The sequence below is a fragment of the Peromyscus maniculatus genome, chromosome 12 (genome assembly GCF_049852395.1).
Source record: "Peromyscus maniculatus bairdii isolate BWxNUB_F1_BW_parent chromosome 12, HU_Pman_BW_mat_3.1, whole genome shotgun sequence".
NCBI classification, from domain to species: Eukaryota; Metazoa; Chordata; class Mammalia; order Rodentia; family Cricetidae; genus Peromyscus; species Peromyscus maniculatus.
The window spans coordinates 11,348,475-11,370,237 of NC_134863.1; the positions used below are offsets into that span (position 1 = coordinate 11,348,475).

General features: G+C 42.2%; 2 protein-coding genes across 2 annotated transcripts in view; both read left to right on the top strand.

Moving 5' to 3' along the window:
* Positions 1-11,774, top strand: part of LOC143268209 (uncharacterized) — a 73,839-nt gene extending 62,065 nt beyond the window's left edge. Inside the window, exons 19-25 of the mRNA XM_076549351.1 lie at positions 1,265-1,399; positions 4,115-4,182; positions 5,535-5,559; positions 7,589-7,629; positions 8,013-8,043; positions 9,465-9,524; positions 11,443-11,774. Coding sequence (XP_076405466.1) covers positions 1,265-1,399; positions 4,115-4,182; positions 5,535-5,559; positions 7,589-7,629; positions 8,013-8,043; positions 9,465-9,524; positions 11,443-11,729 — 647 coding nt within the window. The 3' untranslated portion in view covers positions 11,730-11,774. The remainder of the gene's footprint in view (positions 1-1,264; positions 1,400-4,114; positions 4,183-5,534; positions 5,560-7,588; positions 7,630-8,012; positions 8,044-9,464; positions 9,525-11,442) is intronic.
* Positions 1-21,763, top strand: part of LOC143268207 (uncharacterized) — a 370,245-nt gene that overhangs the window by 80,313 nt on the left and 268,169 nt on the right. The window lies entirely within an intron of this gene.

Consider the following 21,763-nt stretch of genomic DNA (forward strand, 5'->3'; position numbering starts at 1 on the left):
TTAGAGGTATTTCTAGAAGTTTAAAATAATGGTTAGGGGATGAGCTTGACTCAATTGCCCCGTAGAGTCTGTGGGTAGAAGAGTGTGTAGAAACTGGACTTTGATGAGTCGAGCAGAGCAGCTGTGGTGCACACTTGGTGCTAATACAGACCCTGCCCTTCTAGCTACATTTATCTGGGTTGTCCATACAGTGGCTGAGGATATTTGTCATCTAGAAAGCCATGTGCATACTTACCACCCAAATGCCAGACTGCTTTCCTTACCTGGTCATGTTGAAGACATCAAGGAAGGCTTGGCCAATTGAAGGGAAGTTTCATTTTTGTCAAACCATCGTGCAATAACATGATGTAGAATGATTTGGACTCTGAGTATTTCTAAGGAATATGCTCGAATCTATAATCTCTCAGTGGGGTTCCCTGGCAGTCACAATTAGTCAGTGGGAGGGATATGACAGGTTGAAGATGCAAGAGAAGAGTCACATATTTGTACTAAGCCAGTGCCCTCCAGTGACTCCAGTTTTGAGTCAGGGATTGGAAGGTAAAGAATATCTCTCTCTCTCAGGCTGCTCCTGTCAGGGGTTTGGTCACAGTGACAGGGGTGTAACTAATGTGGTCCTAACGGTGAAAAGTCGGGAGTGCACACAGTTGTTTACTTCTCAGTCATGTAAGGCTATTAATACCGTATGTTCTCTGTGAGCTACAAGGACCACAGGTGAATAAAGAATGAAAGTCAACAACAGCCACACTTCCCATGCTGGATGCAATGGATCACTCTAAATTCAGTCACTAGCTTCTAGCTGAATTCCTCTGATATTTAACAAACATCATTGGAGTATTTCTGCTGTACATGTGCCTTTCCTTATGATTTACCATTTGTAGTTCTCTTTTAGACTAGAAAGTATCATGAGAAGTCCTTCTGAAACTTCCAGTGTTTGGAGAAAAGCATGGAAGAAAGAGGAATCGTATGAACAACAGTGTATTCATGCGATTGTCAGAAGGAAGGGCTGCCATCTGGCACCAAACCCATACAACACATTCAGTCCTGCTCCTTTTGTATTGCACCAGCCACGTAAATGCAGACAGTACCTATATTGTCTGTATACTGCTTAATCACAAAATGTGATCTTCCACAAGCAACACTCTTGACACTGATGACTAGCTGGAACAGGAAATTAGACCATATTTACAAATACACAGCCATGATTAGTTTTCTGGTTTTCTGCCGTAAACTAACATAACTCTCCCTGTTGTGACTACATTTTCAGTTACTTCATTCTTTAGAAGATTTTGTAGGAAAAAAATTATCATCCCTCAAGTTACGGAGGAACCTCCAGCTACTCCAGTTGCTGTTCCAGGCAGTGGTAGCGCATCTGATGAAATAATACAAACCCAAGAGGAAGGTACTGTACATATTGAGGCTTTGCTTCCATTATATGTAGCAGTCAGTTATCCTCTGTGCCATAGGTAAAACTGAACAGATTTACCAGAACTTTCACTATCTGAAATATATCAGTGTATCTATCTCATCCCTAGAAATACAACCATAGAATTTTAAGAGGTATTTAAAAAATTAAATAAAAATAAAAGTCACTTTGGCTCTCGCTGAATACTATGAACTAGAGGAAAGCTGGGGCACATGTATAAGTTGATGTAGCTTCACCTGATATGGGCAGAAACAGGTGAGTAACCCTATCTGCTACTTAATCTGTGGGAGCCCGTTCTGGGGTTCCTCGTGGCTTTACCCAGCAGGTCCGAATAGAGGATGATCAGGACCACGGGCCTGAGTGTAGGTGTCTGAGATGGTCTGCACTTGGCTGTGCTGGGGGAGGAGGTCTTTTGCTCCACCCCTTGGCGTCTCTATAAAAACCCTGGGCAAGAGACAGTCGGGGCCCGTTGAAATAGGTTCCAGGCCCTCTCGAGGCTATCCTTTATTTTCTATCTGTTTATCTCCGCAAGATTCTCCGCTATAAATCCTTCTATCTAATATTTCCTGCTGATCGCACTCAAGAAAACTCTAGCAAGCTGTGGGGGTGGTGGGTAAACGCCCCACATTAATCCACATGTGGGTGACACAGATGGATTAGATCTGAAGAGTCCCCAAAGTACAAGTGAAATTTGAAATATGTAACAGCCTTCTTGGCCAGGTTCAATGGGAAAGGGTCCCAGTAGTGGCCATGTCACACCCTGTGCTTGGGAGTGCGAGAGAGCAGGAAAGAGATCTGTAAGTACGAGGAAAATGGGAGGTTCCTGTGCTTTTCCTCTTTCGGAAGCAAATGATCCATTTTATAATTCCATAAAATATATACAACCTATCAAAGAATCACAACCATGTCCTCTGAAAAAGACAGATGACCTTTACCTCAGCCATCTTTCCAGGCTGTCAAATGTTTACATGGCAAGCCATGGCATCTGGCATAATTCCCTGTTTGGAGCAATCCCAATTATACATTTTTGTTTGACTATTTGTGTGTCTATTTAATCTTATGATCTTCCATTTAGCCTTTTCAAACATCCTCCGTGCTGTCCCTCCTTTGTTCTGTTCTGCCATCCCTTTCCCCACTCAGACCTCCCTCCCTTTACTCCCCCTTTTCCCTTCATGTCACCTGTGCTCCCCCATGACCCCCTTACTATCTTCCTTCCTCCTTACCAATTAATGTTCCCTTTCTAGTCTCCTGAACTCTATAGGTTCTCCAAGTTAGTATCTAAATCTTAAATTTCACACTACAATCAGATGAATATTATGATAATGTCCTTTTAAAGCTACCAACTAGAAACTTTGAGTTTTAGTAGCACATTACTACATATTTCATGTTTTCAAAAATACCTTATGGTTTTTGTTGTTAATCAGACATTGCTATAAAATGGTTTTACTACCTTGAAGTTGATTATTGCTCCTGTGTGTTTTAAATCTTCAGTTTCTTTAGTGACTTTGTGAATGAATTGTTTACAATGATTATTCTCTTCCTCGTGTGTTTCTGGGGGTTTTCTGTAATAGTGAATTAGTGATTGGAGTGAGTTTTAACTGCATACAACCAGCAAGTATCCTGTCTTTGTCATGGGATTCTACTGGTCTGTGGGGGAGAGCTTCAATACACTGGAGGGTACAGAATTCTTAGTTTAACCTTCCTATGTGAACAGAACTTCAGTGTCAATGGGAAAAGAAATAAAGCCTCATGTCTTGATTGTTCAGAACCGTGTGTGTGTGTGTGTGTACATTGTCCTCCATTTGTGTGAATCTTAGATTAACCAAAAGAATGTAGGAAGTGTGTAAATTATCTCCATGATACTCGTTTTATTGTGATTTCATTTTATGGAATGTTTGCCCCAGAATATACCTATTACCACAGGAAACCACTGGAAAAATATGGTCTGCCAATGCTTTTAGCAGATGACTTGGGAAAGTGCTTTCTACTCCAAAGAGAAAAATTACATTGCTCTATTAGCCTACTCTAAAAATAGTATCTATTCCAGAGAAAAGCTGTGCTGCTCCAACACAACAGCATTTAAGGTTTTCCTTTCCCTGGGATGTGACTGCCCCTTTATGGTTCATGCACTGAACTAGGGAGTGGAGCATGGTGCCACTAGAGGTTAAAATGCTAATTCAGTGGTTCATTGAATTAGCTTCTGGATTGCTGTGAGCCTTGTTTTGTTTCCAGCATTCTGAGGTACCCAGATGTGCTGCAGAGGGGACACGTTATCATGGTCTTTATTTTCTCGTGTTCACCAATACCACTCCATAAACCATATTCTTTTTGGTACCCTGGAAAGTGTGTACTAGATGGCAACTTAGCATAAATTAAAACTCACATTGTTTCTTAGTTTTAGAAGACCATCCGTCTGGTCTTCAAGTGATTGATAGGAGTAATGGGAAGCTTGTACCCTTGGAAGACTTTTATTGTCTTCTGTTCCCATCAGCACACTGCAAGTGTTCCATTTTCCATTTTTTCCCTGCTTCTCGTTGACTCAGTGCTTTCAATGAGGATGCTCCAGCAGCCCTTCGGTCTAGCCTCGAGAGCATAGCCATACATATAAGCCTGTTGTGTAAGCTAAGCACTGTTCTCTAAGGAAGCCATGGCCCACAGCACCAGTGATGAACAGTCACTCTCTCTTCCTAGATACTAAAGATGCCCCTGATATTAAACAGTTATTTTCTAAAGAGGAAGAAATCGACCATTCTACTGAGGTAAGGTGGACTTTCTATGACTGAAATAGAAATGTTGCTGTCTGACTTTCCTATTTTATTTGAGTTTGCCTATTAAAATATGACAGTATGTATATATACTATGCTGTGTTTTCTGGAATAGTAGAATAGTTCCTTGCCGATGGACACCTTATGAGAAAGAGCATTTGTGAATGGCACAGTCAGGGTACAGAATATATGCTATCACCTGTCCCTCTGGAAAACAATGCTTCTTCTTTAGATTATTTTGTGGTTGGTGACTGAAGGAGGGTTAGAGATACATCATTCTGAAAAATATCATAGGTTTGTCACAGATATATCTTTGTTTTGCCAGCCATTAATGTTGGCAGTGAAATAAAGGCTACACAACTGTCTCACCATGCAGAGGACCTAGTCCAGTCCCATGTAGGCACCACAGCCATTGATCCAACTTTCATGAATTCCCTCTTGTTTGTTTGGTTGTCCCTGCGTGTTTCCACATCATGATCCTGATGCACTTGCTCATAGAATCCTCTTGTCTCTCTTTGACTGGACTCCTGGAGCTCGGTCTAGTGATTGGCTGTGGATCTCTGCATCTGCTTCCATTAGTTGGAGAAAAGTTCTGTGATGACAGGGTATTCACCGGTCTGATCTCTGGGGCAAGCCAGTTCAGTTCAGGCACCCTCTCTACTATTGCTAGTAGTCCAGGCTGGGGTCATCCTTGGGGATGCCTGGGAACTTCCCTAGCACCTGGTTTTTCTCTATCCCCACGATGTCTCTCTCTATCATGGTATCTCTTTCATTGCTTTCCCCCTCCCTGTTCCAGTTCAACCATCCCATTCCCTTATGTTCTCATCCCCTATCCCCTAACCTCCATTGCCCACTCCTCATACCCAGTTTACTCATGGAGATCTCATTTGTTTCCCCTTCCCAGGGCAGTTCATGTGTCCCTCTTTGGGTCTTCCCTGTTAGTTAGCTTCTCTGGGGTTGTGGGTTGTTGCCTGATTACTCTTTGCTTTATATCTAGTATCCACTTATGAGTGTGTACATAACAAGTTACCATCTCTGGTGCATGAGCAGGCTTTGTGGAGCCCACTACCTATGACGGGATACCTTGTGCAGCCTTGAGGCAGGGGGGAAGGACTTGGACTTGCCTCTACTGAATGTGCCTCCAAATGGGAGGACTTGCCTTCTTGTGGGAGGAAGTGAGGGGTGGATTGGGAGGGGAGGCTGGGGGCATGGAAGGAGGGAAGAAGAGGATCTTTGATTGGTGTGTAAAATGAATGAAAAAAATCTTAATTAAAAAAAAGAGAAAGATATGTGCCTGTATGCCCCATGATGTTACCCTCAAAATGTCTTTGTTTCTATAATTTCAGGGAGCCTGGGAAGAAGACCAAAGCGGTAAGTATTGTTTAACTCCTTGGTGAGGAAGAATGTAAATGTTAAGATAGGTAGGGTGTCCCTTACTGTCTTCTCTTTGAAAGGCCACCAAACTTGCTGTTTCTGGAGAGAGCAAAACAGTCAACACGACTTTTTAAGGGTGTTCTAGATGCCCTTGACAGCCAGGTTTCTGCATAGATTTCCATGAGGCTGTGTGCATAAAGAATATTAGGGTTTCAGGTGCTTCAATGTCTTGTTTCCCTGCATGGGTAATGGTCTATGGAGGACATAGTTTATGCTCCCATTCATACTTTAAATGAACTTTATACTTTATTAGTTCATCTAGTCTTCATGACATTTGTGCTTGGGGATTGTTATAACCCCTGCTTCAGAACAAAAATGAAGAATCTCTGATCAAAGTCAAAAGCAGAAAGTTAAAACATGAATCCATCTGGGCAATCCATTGCTCTTGCTTCCGTGGTTGAGCCTTAAATTCATTTAAGAAAATTTTGAGAGCATTGTCAGCAGGGCTGAGGGTTTACCATGTGGTTCAGAGATGCTGCCTGTCCATGACAAATTGCCTCCATGTCATTTTAACTGCATATTAAACTAGACCACATCCACAGATGCTTGAAGTCACTTGTGTGAAAAATCCAAAGACTCCCTGCTGTGTCCGGTCATTTCACACAGACCTTTGGAGTTTAAAGCAATCATGTAGGACAAGGCGACTTACTTCTGTAGATTTTGGACTCATGTCTTAGAAGCTGTCCCAAAACAAAACAAACACACACACACACACAAAAAAAAAAAACAACTGAAATATTATAGTACACTTTCTAATAGCACTATGAGCAATAAGATTTTCCAACCCAGCTTGTCAGTAACCAAAGCAGATCAGTTGAGCAGCCTGTGCAGTTCTGAGAAACACCTGTTGGTGACACATAGCAAGTGTTAACAATCACACATACTGTGCTTTGAAACTTTTTGTTTTTTGAAATTAAATTATATCATTTTCCTCTTTCCTCCCTCTGACCATCCCCATGCGTCACCCCCTTTCTTCCTCGAATTTATGACCTCTGGCCTCCTTCCCTCCAACTGTAGATTGTAGTTACATGTGTGTGTGTGTGTGTGTGTGTGTGTGTGAGAGAGAGAGAGAGAGAGAGAGAGAGAGAGAGAGAGTGCATTTGTGAGTGTGTGTGAGTGTGTGTGTGTGTGTGTGTGATATATTCCTAAATATATAGATATAATCCACTCTTTCCATACAATGTTATCTGTATTATGAGATTTCAGAGCTGACCAGTTGTTGTTGGAAAACCAACTGGGCTGTTCCCAGGGGAAGAGGATTTTTTTCTCCCACTCTCCACAGTTTTGGTTGCAGCACTAATGTTCTAGATGGAAGGTTCAGGCCAGGCCCCCCACAGTCACCTGATCTCTGCATTTTTATTTGTTGTAGTTTTCTGTTATGATTTCATTCTGTTGCAAAGAGAAATTGTTCTGTTGGATGGTAAAAGCTACACTGACCTGCAAGTATAGGATAAATATTTAGAATACAGTTAGAAATTATGCAGCTTTAGTGTTATTATTTTTATTTTGAGACAGGGACACATTTATCACAGGCTGCCTCTATCTTGCTCTATGGTTGAAGCTGAGGCCTGGTCCTCCTTCCACTACCTCCTGAATGCTGGGATTATAAGGGTTGGGGATTTAGCTCAGTGGTAGAGCACTTGCCTAGCAAGTACAAGGCCCCAGGTTCGGTCCTCAGCTCCAAAAAAAAAAAAAAAAAAAAAAGCAATAAGTATATGCCACAAAGTGTGAACCAGCTAGATTTATTTTATATTGTTTAAAGTGGCTTTAATTGAGGAACAAAGAACCTAGGTCTCATATTGATCTGTTTTATTTTTTCTTTTCTGGAACATCCTTCTACACTGGAGGATGGCCCAGCAGCAGCCCAAGCTATCTCCATACACACGTGTGCACATTGAAAATATTCCCTGAGTGTTTTATAATCATTAGTTGCCAACATCCTCACAGTTACTCTGTTTTCTCCTAGATTTATCTGGTGCTATTAGTGTACCAGAATCCAGACAAATGGTAAGCATACCTTTGTGTGTCTTCTGTAGAAATACAGCTCTATTTGGGTTCCATGTGTGTTACTTTTTGAAAGACAGTTTCCTTTGTGGAGTTCAGGGTCTCCAGCTCTCTGGTATCGTTGACATCACCATATTCATTAAAATTGAAACATAGAAGGAGTTCCCTCAGAAACTCCTTTCCCTGTTCTAGTAAGGATTTGCTTGCAATGTTAGTGGACTTGGGAGGTACAGTGCCAGGAAGGAAGGCTCTTTCCGTCTCTACTGGTGTCATATGCAGCACCAGTAGAGCTCTATTTCCACCGGTCTCTAAGTCATCCAGAGAAAACCAGACCATTGTGAAGGATACAGTATAGCCCAATCTTAACAATGCTTTCTTTTTCATAGTTGCAGATCACATCTGTTGTGTTTGGAAATCGTAAGTATCTGAAATCTCTCTCTTGTTCAGGAAATACCTTAGTGTTTCATTCCTAAGAAGCCTGAATCAGGATTCCTGTTGGAAAGGAGAGTTGAAAGTTAAATGATTAAATGGTTCTGCCATAGAGGCTCTGTGGAAAATCCCAAGAAGAACCTGGGTCAACTTTGTGTGAGCTGGTGTGGCTTTACCTGGTACACTATGTCCTGATGTTCTTGCAGATATAGCCCAAGTGGGGGACACAGATGTTGAAGAGCATCAGAATATCAGTAGTAAAGAAAGCTTTCCTAGTAAGTAACAGCATGCCCTGTTGGAGTTGATAGGAGAGGATCCAGGAAACAGTAAGGTTGTACCTTCTGCTTGGCAGGCTAAGGCAGTATGAAAGGTATCAGTGAGATGTAAATTTGCCTGGAGATTTAAATACTACTCCATCCAGGCATAATGGTAAAGAGAGGTAGAAGCAAACATACCAAACCCCACTGTCAATGGGAGTTGGTATGATTAAGAGCATTATCTGTTCTACCAGAGGACCAGATTTGAGCTCCAGCACCCATAGAGCTGCTCACAACTATCTGTAACTCAGTTCCAGGGTATCTCATGCCCTCTTCTGATCTTGCCTGGCATTGTATGCATGTGATATACAAGCATTCATATGCAGGCAATGCAGATGAAACAAACTTAGAAATAAAAGTATGGTCTTCACCGGAACACCCATCCTTCCTGCCTCTGTCCCCGACAACGCTCCTAGCCATCAGTTGTAATCAGTAGCGTTCCTCGGAAATTGTGTGTATTCTGATGTAGTCTGGAAATATGTGTATATCTGGTGCTCACTTTTGATTGGTGAGTTGTGATAGAAGAAACTGTCAGTGGCTCACAACTGTCGGTAGTCAATGACATGAACCTGAGTACAAAGGTCTTGTAGTGTGGGCCCAATAATGCAGAAGTGAATCCTCTTCTGGCTGGTCCTGCAGGACTTATAACAGTACCTCCATGTTTCCATTCAGTCTTCTTTTTCCTTAAAATCTTGAAGTGCCTACTTCTATTTATTCATTTGTTTGTTTGTTTATTTATTTATTATATATACAGTGTTTTACCTGCATGTATGCCTGTGTGCTAGAAGAGGGCACCAGATCTCATTATAGATGATTGCGAGCCACCATGTGGTTATTTGGAATTGAACTCAGGACCTCTAGAAGAGCAGCCAGTGCTCTTAACCTCTGAGCCACCTCTCCAGCCCCCATTCAGTCTTTATATAAAAGACAATCTTATGGGTGGGTGGCAGAGTGAGTATACTGGCCTCACTGAAGCACCTTCCATAACCTAAGATGTCAAGGAACCAGTGGGAAGCTGAGGCTGATCTGGTGTGAGCTGATGTGGCTGTATCTTCTGTAGGCAGAATGAGCCACTCTGTTGCTTTCTTCCAGGTGATGCTCCTGAACTGCAACTCAGGGAGTTGGGAAAGGAGTCAAGTCTTATAGCTCCAGGTAGGTAACAACATTGCATTCTGGGTCTACTCTGTCATGTGGACATGGTGTCAGTGGGGACAGGGACAGAAGGAAGCCTGTGTGTGAGCTCATTTCCAGCCTGTGCTCCTCACACTAGACTGACCTGTAGGGCAAATGAGTCAAAGGACACATTGACACCTATCTTGGAGCTTCTGACCTAGTACTTGAGCATGGATCTGGGACTCTGTGGTCCAGATAAGGCCTCCTTTCCAGATATTACTAGTTCATCATGGATGTACAAAATCCCAGGAATTAAAGTGCATGGCCACTTGTATTTTATCTCTTGAGTCCTCTCTGACTTATCCTCTGTGTGTCTGAACCTCAGTTTCCTGCCATCTCATCAGATCACCTTGCCATATCTTCCAGTGTGTTCTGTCCTCTAAGCTGTCTGAAACTGATACGGCTTCATGCTTAGTATAGTTCTCACCTGTCTCCACGGGTCTAGAGTATGAATCAAAGGAGATTATATTCCCCAAAGGTCTTTTATGGAACCCCTGCAGTAAGGTGAGGGTCTTTCTTCATTGCAAAGTATGTCTGCCTGCCCTCTACCCTTCTACTTCTGATGGATTGATTCTGCTTGTGTAAACTCAGGGACGACTCTTTCTAATCAATGTGTCCACAGCGATGAAGGAGCCCACTTCACTGGCCACATCATTTGACCACTCTTCTGTCCCTTACCTAGAGCCTTCTCCACCCTCCTCCCTATTTCCTGAGTGGAATGGCGGCTCTGCACGTTATGCCCAGTAATCCATGAAAGTGTGTCCCTGCTGCCTTGTTCTTGATTCTGCATACCGAGTTGACTGGCCCACCTGATCGGACCTAACCTAATCCATCCTGGATCCCTGGATTCATTCCTGTTTTATGCATAAGTGTACCCAGTTGTCTTCCCCTTCCCTTGAAATGTGGCCTCACCTGAGTCCTTTACAGAGTTTATGGGAGAGCCAAAATCCCAATAGGAAGTGTATACAATGGGACATTGCTTAGGGACATGCCCAGCTAGACACAATTGAGTCTTACCAGGTCATCTGGTCACACCATTACTTGTGGAAAAGAGGTGAAGTGCTGTTCTTGCCTAGCTGGGGAAAGCAGGGAGCTGAACAGAGTGGGAACAGGGATGCTAAGCACAACACAGTTAGCAAGCAAAGCTTTGTTTCTGAAGTGAAAGGAGACCCAAGGGGAACATCCAAAAGTTACAAACAACAGAACAGCAGCCAATAGAAAATTGTCCCCAACAATGTTGGTAGCATGGATGGTGGCACATGTGGGAGCAGTCACTCACCTAGGATGGCCAACCTGGTCCCTGCAAGAAATACCCAGCAGTGTCCCAGAGCTCTGTTGTGGGGTATTGTGTTCCCCAAAATATTGTGTACCCTAATAAACTTATCTGGGGTCAGAGAACAGAAAAGCCACTAGATACTTAGGATAGGCAGTGGTAGCACACGCCTTTAATCCTAGCATTCCAGAGGCAGAAATCCATGTGTTCAAGAATACAGCCAGGCATGGTGACTCACGCCTTTAATCCCAGAAAGCAAGCCTCTAATCCCAGGGAGTGATGGTAGAAAGCAGAAAGGTATATAAGGCGTGAGGACCAGAAACTAGCAGTGTTTGGCTGGTTAAGCATTTGGCAGGTTAAGCTTTTAGGTTTTGAACAGCACAGTTCAGCTGAGAGTCATTGGGATATGAGGACACAGAGGCTTCCTGTCTGAGGAAACAAGATCAGCTGAGAAGTTGGCCAGGTGAGGTTAGCTGTGGCCTGTTATGTATCTCTGATCTTCCAGCTTCACCCCAATACCTGGCTCACAGGTTTGATTTTATTAATAAGACCAGTTAAGATTCATGCTACACTTTGTGCCATGACTCCTTCCCTATTTTGAACTTATTCCTACTCTATCCCTAGAGATAAATGTACTATACCAAGCCCCACCTAAATCTTCAAATGAAGATACGAATGAGGAGGAGGAGGAAGAGGTGGTGGTGGAGGAGCCGGTGGAGGAGTTTGCAATGGAAGAGGAGGCGGCAACAGATGAGGAGGCGGAAACAGAGGAGGAGGAGGCGGCGGCGCCTAAGGCGGAAGCAGGGGAGGCAGAGGAAGAAGAGGAGGAGGAGGTGGTAGAGTTGGCGGCAGCAGGGGAAGAGGCAGAGGAGGAGAAAGAAGAGGAGGAGGAGGGGGAGGAGGGGGGATGAAAAGCTAGTACCAATAAAAATATAATGCCTATAATCGTATATAAATGTGTTTTTTGTTTTTATTTCTATGTCTCTGAGCATGCCCACTGGAGTCACCCCTCCAGGGTGTTGTGATAGACAGTTGTAACCCATCCTGTGGAGCTACTTAGTTCTCCGTAAGAGTAGCAAGCACACTTGGCTGCTGAGCCATCTTTCTAGTACCCAGATCTCTTATCTTGAAGGCACATTTGATATTTTGATAGTATCTATCCACAGATACAGATGGGCTTAAAAGCACTCCCCCAGAATACTTCTAACACCTAAGACAGGAGGTGTGGATGTCTCCAAGAGGAGTATATCATCCCTGAACATCCCCTTGTAGTATACTCGGGTCCTGGAGGCCAACATAGGCAAAGTTCCTCCAGAGACACCTCAGAACCTCACTGGGTAGCTGGGGAGCCTAAGATAGCAAATTTCAATGGTGCTCCTTCAGAGGCTAGGCTTGTTCCCTGGGGTGCCCTCCAGATCTCCAGTCCTTAGATAAAAGTGACAAGGGCCCTCCCCCTGCCACATGACTGAGGGGACCTGCTTCGGTGGCTTCAGGCTTTGAATATGGCCCACCAGACCAAAGCCCTTCCTTGAAGGGTCCCGTGTACCCTCAACAGGTCCTAGACACTGTGGGATTGGGTGCCCACTGAGAGGTCATCCTCACTGGGTGAGCAAAGCAAGTGTGGCGAGAGCTAATCTAGTTGCCTGCGAGAAATTCATGTCTAGGGCCAAAGATCACATGGGCTACCTGTATGATGCCTCTGAAAGTAGCCCAGGGATTAGCAAAGAAACCCAGTGTTGTAGATTAATTCTAATTGATCTTAATAATAATAATAATAATAATAATAATAATAATAATAATAATAACCCAGATTCAGATGTCAGGGTGAAAGCTGAAAGATAAGAGAAGCAGAGCAGCCAGTCACTAGAGTTCTTACCTCCTCAAAATCATCAGACTGAAAGGGGACTGGGTTCCTGTCTCCTCCTACCTTACATTCTTCTCTCCACCCAGCCATATCACTTCCTGTCTTCACCTCCCTAGTGCTGGGATTAAAGGCGTGAGATCCCAAAAGCTGACCTCAAAGGTGTATGTCACCACTGAATGGCCTCTATGGCTAGCTAGTGGTTGGCTTTGCCCTCTGATCTTTAGGCAAGCTTTGTTAGAGCATACACAAAACATCATCACACAGTGTGCTAAAGGAAGCAGATTCTGAGTACACAGCTGGCTGCTTAGGTTCATGGCCTGGAACTTGGACATCCAGAATGCACCCAGGAAGAGGTTTAGCCCAGTTTTATAATACCTAGAAAACTACAAGTTCCAGCATAGTCAAATGCTGCTGCTAGGGCAAGTTGTCTTCTTCACAAAAGTCTTTTCTTATAGAAGCTCAACTTAAGATTACAGCCTGGCCCCAAGAGATCACAAAAACTCTCAACATACTGACTGATCTGGAAGTTCACACCATTGTCCACACCTGTTCAGGTAAGAAGGTAAATCAGGATGTACTTTGTCCACAGAGCCAGAAGAAGAGAGCAGGCCCAAAGGCCCATGAACAGACACTAGGGAGGCTGAGATGATTTGTGCATAGATCTCATGACTGGCAAGGTGCAGAATGACTTTGAGCTCATCATCTATGTCACTAAGTGAGAGACTTGAGACATAGGTAAGACTTTCCTCATGCATCTTCTACACCATGGTGCTTTTGCCACTGATCATCAACCTCTGGGAAGGTGGCCTTGGAGGTAAAGCTTTTTACTAGGTCAGCAATCTGGATTACACAGAAGAGAGCCAAGAGTGTTTGGCATGGACATCATATTTGTCATCTTCAGAGCCCGATAAGGAGCAGACTCAATCCCTCTTCCCCAATCCATTGTCTGAAAGGTCTGTGGATGGGAGGATATTGGTCAAGTGGTTTGAAAAGTATGAATTAGCACATCTTCACCACTTCTGCTCCACCAGATTCATCCACCCAGTCTCACCCCGAGCTCTGTTGCAGAACACCTGCTGCAGTCTCCCCTTCTTCTCTGACCCCATCCCCAGTGGACCACAAAGATCTTTTCCTACAACCTTCCTTCCCCCAACTCATCCCATTATTTCAAGCTCCAATACCACCAGCAGGCATTCATTTGAAAAACACCAGGTGAACAGTCCAAGGAAACAGCCCTGCAACCATACCACTGTAGGTAGACTTTTCTTTCCTGTCCACCAGTTCCCAAATACCTGACATGAAGACTTAATATAAATTATACATGCTTGGTTGATAGCTCAGGCTTATTACCAACTAATTCTTACAACTTTAATATACCCATTTTTATTAATCTATGAATTTCCACATGGCTCATGGCTTTACCTGTCCTCCAGTATGTCTCCTTCCCTCTGTATTTCCTGGAGACCTCTCAGACCCTGCTCTCCTTCCCAACATTTTTCTCTGCACTGAAAATCCTGCCTCTCTATGGATCAAACAGCTTTTTATTTACAGTGAGAGCAATACATATTCACAGTGTAGAAAGATTATTCCACGGCATACCAAAACAGGCCCTGGATATTCCAGTTTAGCTAAAAGCACTAGAAAAAAAGATCTTAAAACAGTCTGTATGAAGATGATAGAGGTCCTTAAAGAGGAAATTAATAAATCCCTTAAAGAAGTCCAGGAAAGCAAACAGTGGGAGGAAATGAATAAGTTCCTTAAATACAGGAAAAGACAAATGGAGGAAGAAGATGAATAAGGCAATTCAAGACCTGAAAATGAAAATAGAATCAACAACAACAACAAACCAAACAGGGAATTCTGTAAATGAAAAACTTAGAAATTTTAAAAGGAACCACAGAGGCAGGCTTCACTGACAGAATACAAGAGAGGATGAGAGAATATCAGGTGTTGAAGGTATGATAGAAGAAATTGATACATCAGTCAAAGAAAATGGTAATTCTAAAAAACCACTGACACAAAATATCCAGGAAAGATGGGACACTATGAAAAAACTAAATCTAAGAATAATAGGAATAGAGGAAGGAGAAGAAATCTAGCTCAAATGCCCAGAAAATATTTTCAACCAAACCATAGAATAAAATTTTCCTAACCTAAAAAAGGAGATGTGAATAAAAGGTACAAGAAGCATACAGAGCACTAAATAGGTGGGACCAAGAAAAGAAAGTCCCTCTCAGCACATAATAGAATACTAAATATATAGAACAATAAAAAAAATTAAAAGCTACAAGGGAAAAAGATGAAGTAACATAAAGGCAGACCAATTAGAATTATACCTGACTTTTCCATGGACACTCTAAAAGCCAGAAGAGCCTGGACAGATATTCTATAGGCTCTGAGAGACCACAGATGCCAGCCCAGACTACTATACCCAGCAAAACTTTCAGTCACCATAGATGGAGAAAATAAGATATTCCATGATAAAGCTGTGGTGGTTTGAAAGAGAATGGCCCCAAAGGGATTGGCACTATAAGGAGATGTGACCTTGGTAGAGTAGGTGTGGTCATGTTGGAGGAAGCATGTCACTGTAGAGGCAGGGTTTGAGGTCTCATATATGCTCAAGATATCACCCCAGTGTTTCAGATCACTTTCTGTTGCTTGCAAGACGTAAATTCTCAGCTACTTCTCCAGTACCATGCCTGCCTGCATTCTGCCATGATGATAATGAATTAGACCTCTGAAAATGTAAGCAAGTCATCTCAAATGTTTTCCTTTATAAGAGTTTCTGAATCATGGTATCTTCTCATAGCAATAGAAACCCTAAATAAGACAAAAGCCAAATTTAATCAGTATTTATCTACAAATTTAGCTCTACAGAAGGTGCTAGAAGGAAAACAGCAACCTAAGGAGGTCAGCTACAACCATGAAGACACAGGGAATAATCTCACACCAGCAAGACAAAAAGAAGGTAAAACACACACACACACACACACACACACACACACACACACACACACACACACAAACACACCACCAACAACAACAACAAAAACACAATAACAACAGCAACACAACAGGAATCAACAATCATCGGTCATTGATATCTCAATAGCTATGATTTCAACTGCCCAACAGAAAGACATAGACATCAATAGAATGGATATGAAAACAGGATCTATCCTTCTGTTGCATTCAAGAAACATACCTCAAAACCAAGAATAGGCATTCCCTCTGAGTAAAGATTTGAAAAAAGGTATTCCAAGCAAATGAACCTAAGAAGCAAGGTTGTGCAGCCATTTTACTACCTAACAAAACAGACTTCAAGCCAGAACTAATCAGAAGAGATGGGAAGGGACACTACATACTCATCAAAGGAAAAATCCACCAAGATAACATTTCAGTTCTTAACAACTATGCCCCAAACACAAGGGCACCAAAGTTTGTAAAAAGCAACACTACTACAGCTTATATCACATATTGACCCTCATGTGGTGACAGTGTATAACTTCAATACCCCACTCTCACCAATATGCAGGTCATTCAAACAAAAACTAAACAGGGAAATATTTGAGCTAACAAATGCTATAAACTAAATAGACCAAACATGTTTATAGAATACTTCACCCAAACTAAAAAGAATATACTTTCTATGCACCTCATTGAACTTTCTCCAAAACTGACCACATGCTTGGACACAACGCAAGTCTCAACAGATACACGAAAATTGAAATAACTCACTGCATCCTATTAAGCCACCACAGAATAGAGGTTGATATCAACAGAAAGCTTACAAACTCATGGAAACTGAACAACTCTCTACCAAATGAAAAATGGGTCAAGACAGAAATAAAGAAATTAAAGACTACATTAGAGTTTCTATTGCTGTAAAGAGACACCATGACCATGGCAACTCTTTTTAAATAAAAACATTTAATTGGGGATGGTTTACAGTTCAGAGGTTTAGTTGATTATCATCATGGCAGTAAGCATGGTGGCACACAGGCAGACATGTTATTAGAGAGGTGACTGAGAGTTCTACATGTGGTTTGGCAGGCAGCAGGAAGAAAGACAGACACTGGGCTTGGCTTGTACTTCTGAAACCTCAAAGCCTTCTTTGGAACACTTCTTCCAAAAGAGCCAAACCTACTCCCACCAGGCCAGATCAATATATAATGTCACTCACTACGAGCCTACGTAGGCCATTTTCATTCAAACCACCACAAAGAATTTCTAGAATTAAATGAAAATAAATATACAACATACCCAAAATTATGGGATACAATGAAAATTATTCTCTCATATAATAATCCTGTCTTTATCTTCCACTCCATCCCCTCCTCATAATCCCCTCACCTCCTCTTTCCCCTAGATCCACTGTTCCTGTTTCCCTTCAGAAAAGAGCAGACCTAGAGATTTTAAGAGGCAAGTACATAGCACCAAGTACCTACATAAAAAAAATTAATTAAAAAAAAACAACTGAAGCAAGGGGGTGGGGGGTAATGGAACCAGGTGCTAGTAAAGCTGGCCCTAAGGGAGAGTGTACAGGGTGGAATCCAAGTTGCTTACAAGAAAAAATATGATTGGTGCTTCAGGTCAAGAAAGGTGATGTCAGTACATAATTCCCTCATAGACAACACTGTAAATTCTGTAGACTCTGCAGGTGTGTTATTGGGTAACCTTTAAGCTGATCTGCACAATGGGGCATTTGCCCCTCCCCTGCCCCAGTCTCATTCTTTATGCTTTTAAAAGGAGCTTGTTGTTTTTAAATAAATGAGTCCCTACCTGACTTGGCTCCTTGCTGCGTCTGATTCCGGGTAAAAGGGAGGCTGGCGAGCAGTGCACTTACCTTTCCTCAGTTCCAGGTCTCTCTTCTCGGGGACCTAGGTTCCTGGTGGGGCAGGACTCCACAAAAGAGTTCTCATGAGAGCAAGATATAACAGAACACCTGAAACGCTAGAACAAAAAGAAGAAATCACACACAAAGGAGTAGATGGCAAGGAATAATCAAAGCCAAGATTGAAATCAATTAAAAGAGAAACAAAGAGAACAATACAAAGAATCAATTAAAGATTGGTTCTTTGAGAAATCCAGTATGATAGATAAACCCTCATCGAAATTAACTAAAAGTCAGAAAGAGAATGTCCAAAGTTACAAAATCAGAAATGAAAAGGAGGACATAACAACAGACAGAGGAAACCCATAGAATCGTGAGGGTGTAGTTTAAAAACTTGTATTCCACTAAATTGAAAAATCTAAAAGAATGGATAATTTTCTGAATAGGTACCACTTACAAAAGTTAAATTAAGATCATGCAAGCAATTTAAACTGACCCCTAACTCCTAGTGAAATAGAAACAGTTATTAAAAGTCTCCCAACTAAAAATAGCCTAGGGCCAAGTATTTTGAGTGCAGAATTCACCAGACATTCAAAGAAGAGTTAATGCTAATACTCTGTAAATTATTCTACAAAATAGAAACAAAAGGAACATAGCCCAATTAATTTTATGAGGACACAGTTTTCCTGATACCCAAACCATATGAATACCCAACAGAGAAAGAGAATTACAGACCACTTTCCCTTATGAACTTAGGTACAAAAATACTCAATAAAATACTTGAAAACCAAATCCAAGAATATATCGAAAAGATCATCCACCATGATCAAGGAGGCTTCATCTGAGAGATGCAGAGATGGGATAACATGTGAAAATCAATAGATGAAATCTACCATATAAACAAACTGAAAGAAAAAACTACACATGGTCATCTCAGTAGATGGAGAAAAGACCTTTGAAAAAAATCCAACACCTTTTCATTATTAAAATCCTGGAGAGTTTAAGGATACAGGGGACATACTCAAAATAATAAAGGCAGCTTACAGTACACCTGTAGCCAACATTAACAAATGGAGAAAAACTCAAGACAACTCCACTAAAATCACAAGCAAGACAAGGCTGTCCACTCTCTCCATATCTATTCAACATACTACTTGAACTCTTAACTACAGCAATAAGACAACTGAAGGAAATCAAAAGGATACAAACTGTAAAGAGAGAAGTCAATGAATCTTTATTTGCAGATGATATGATATTATACATAAGTGAACCTAAAAATTCTACCAGGGATCTCATAAACCTGATAAACCTTTCAGCAAAGTAATTGGATACAAAATAAACTCACAAAAAATCAGTAGCCCTCCCATATGCAAATGACAAATGGACTGAGAAAACACTCAGAGAAACAACACCTATCCCCATAGCCACTAATAATATAAAATATCTTGGGGTAACTCTACTCAAGAAAGTAAAAGATTTATATGATGAAAACTTAAAGTCTTTGAAAAAAGAAACTGAAGAAAATATTAGAAGATGGAAAGATCTCCCATGCTCATGGATCAGTAGGATTAACATACTAAAAATGGCCATCCTACCAAAAGCAATCTACTGATTCAGTGTAATGCCCATCAAAATTCCCAACACAATTCTTCACAGAACTTCAAAGGACAATTTTCAACTTCATATCGAAAAACAAAAATCTAGGATAGCTAAAACAATTTGAACAATAAAAGAACTGCTGGAGATCTCATTATTCCTGATTTTAAGTTGTACTACAAAGTTATATTAACAAAAACCATATTTGTTTTTATTGGCATAAAAAACAAAGACATGTTGATGCATGGAATAGAATTGAAGAACCAGACATAAATCCACACTCTTTTGGCACCTGATTTTTATAAAGAAGCCAGAAATACACTTTGGAAAAAAAGAACAACTTCAACAAATGATTCTGGTAAAATAGGATGACCGCATGTAGAAGAATGAAAATAGATCTATACTTACAACCCTTCACAGAACAACTCCCAATAGATCAAAGACCTCAACATAAGACCAGATACACTGCACCTTACTGAAGAGGAAGTAGGAAATAGTCTTGACTTGTAGACACAGGAGATGACTTTCTGAACAGAACACTGTTAGTGTGGACATAAAATTAAACAATTGATAAATGGGGCCTCATGAAACTGAGAAGCTTCTGTAAGACAAAGGACACCATCATTCCTACAAATAGTAGTGACAGCCTACAGAATGGGAAAAGTTTATAACAACTCCATATCTAGTAGAAGATTAATACCCAAATTATATAAAAATCTCAAGACTAACCAAACAACCCAATTAAAAATGGGTTACAGATCTAAACAGAATTCTCCATAGAGAAAACACAAAAGGCTTTACCACTCTTGGGCAAATAACTCAAATGACACTTCATCCTACCACAAAGAAACATGTTCAGTTATGTTCATTGCTGCTCTTCATGGTAGCCAGAAATTGGAAACAACCTAGATGTCCCTCAACAGAAGAATAGAAATAGAATAGAAAGTAAATGTGCTACATTTACATAATGGGTTATTACTCAGCTGTTAAAAAAATAACATCTTAAAAATAACATTAGCTGGATAGCCCTGCTCCCTAGGACCTAGCCTCCAGGGGCACATCTCCTGTCTCTACCCTATATACTGACACCTAAGCCCCAGAGACACTACAGCGGCATCTACCCACCTCCAGCCATCCCAGCCTTATCAGTGACCACTAGGGCCCCACCTGCACCTGGAGGAGGATGTGAGTGTCTGGGCACCCTGGTGGATAGCCCTGTTGCCTAGACTCTAGCCCCTAGGGGTACTTCTCTTGCCTCTCCCTCACCCTCAGACATCAAAGCCCCAGTGACCTGGCAGCTGCCTCCAAATACCCACAAACATCACCTGAGGCATCAGAGATCATCAGAGCCACAGGCCCCAACTGCACCAGAAGAAGAGCAACCACCTAAGCCACAGGTCCCACCTGCACCAACTGGAGGAAGAGATGGGTAGACAACAGTGTAAGAATACATTCAACAACATAAAGAACAATATGGCACCACCGGAAACTGGTGGTTCTACAACAGCAAGACCTGAACACCCCAATGTAGAAGAAGCAGAAAAAAACAACCTAAAAAATAACTTTATAAAGATGATAAAGGCCCTTAAAGAGGAAATGAAAATTTTCCTTAAGAAATGGGGGAAAAGACAAACAAAACAGTTGGAAGAAATCAATAAACCGCTTCATGAACGCTAAGAAAAAAACAGGTGAAGGAAACAGTTCAAGATTTGAAAATGTCTGCCCCCAACTTCCCTTCTGGACCAGAGGTGAGTATCCAGGCCCAACCCGGACCCCATCCCTGGGCACCAGCCACTCCGGGAAGACATGCCCAACTTGGCCCCAGATTCTGGCCACCGGGCAGGTGCCCTTCTAGCCCCACCAGGAGGGATCCCCTTTTCCAAGCCCCCCGGCAGCCCCTGCAATCTCCACGTCCTACCCCCACGCCCATCTGCCCGAGACCCCAGCCACTTCCTGAGACTTAGAGACTGACCCCCAGCTCCCATCCTGCCCCCGACTTCCCTTCTGGACCAGAGGTGAGTATCCGGGCCCAACCCAGACCCCATCCCTGGGCACCAGCCACTCTGGGAAGACCTGCCCAACCCCCACGCCCATCTGCCCAAGACCCCAGCCACCTCCTGAGACTTAGAGACCGGCCCCCAGCTCCCATCCTGCTCCCAACTTCCCTTCTGGACCAGAGACTTCTGGTCCAGATAAGAGCTTCCATCCTGCCCTGGAGTTCCCATTTGGACAAGAGAACTCCCATCTGGACAAGAGAGAGAGACTTCCTGAATCTGTCAGCTCTTTCTGAACCAAGTACACTGATACGACCAAGAAGGAACCACAAGGAGATAGACAGACGTCAAGGCAGAAGTACATACAACAAAATGAAGAGCAATACAGCATCACCAGAACCTAGCCCGCCTCCAACATCTAGACCTGAACATCAAAAATTGGAAGAAGCAGAAGAAAGTAGCCTTATGAGTAACATCATGAAGAAGGTAGAGGCTTGTGTAGAGGAAAAGACAAGAAAATTGGAAGAACGCTGTAAACAACTAGAGGAAAGGGCAAACAAATTAGAAGAAAACAATAAAGTCCTGCAAGAAAGCAATAAAGTCCTGGAAGAAAACAATAAAGTCCTAGAAGAAAACAATAAAGTACTGGAAGAAAAC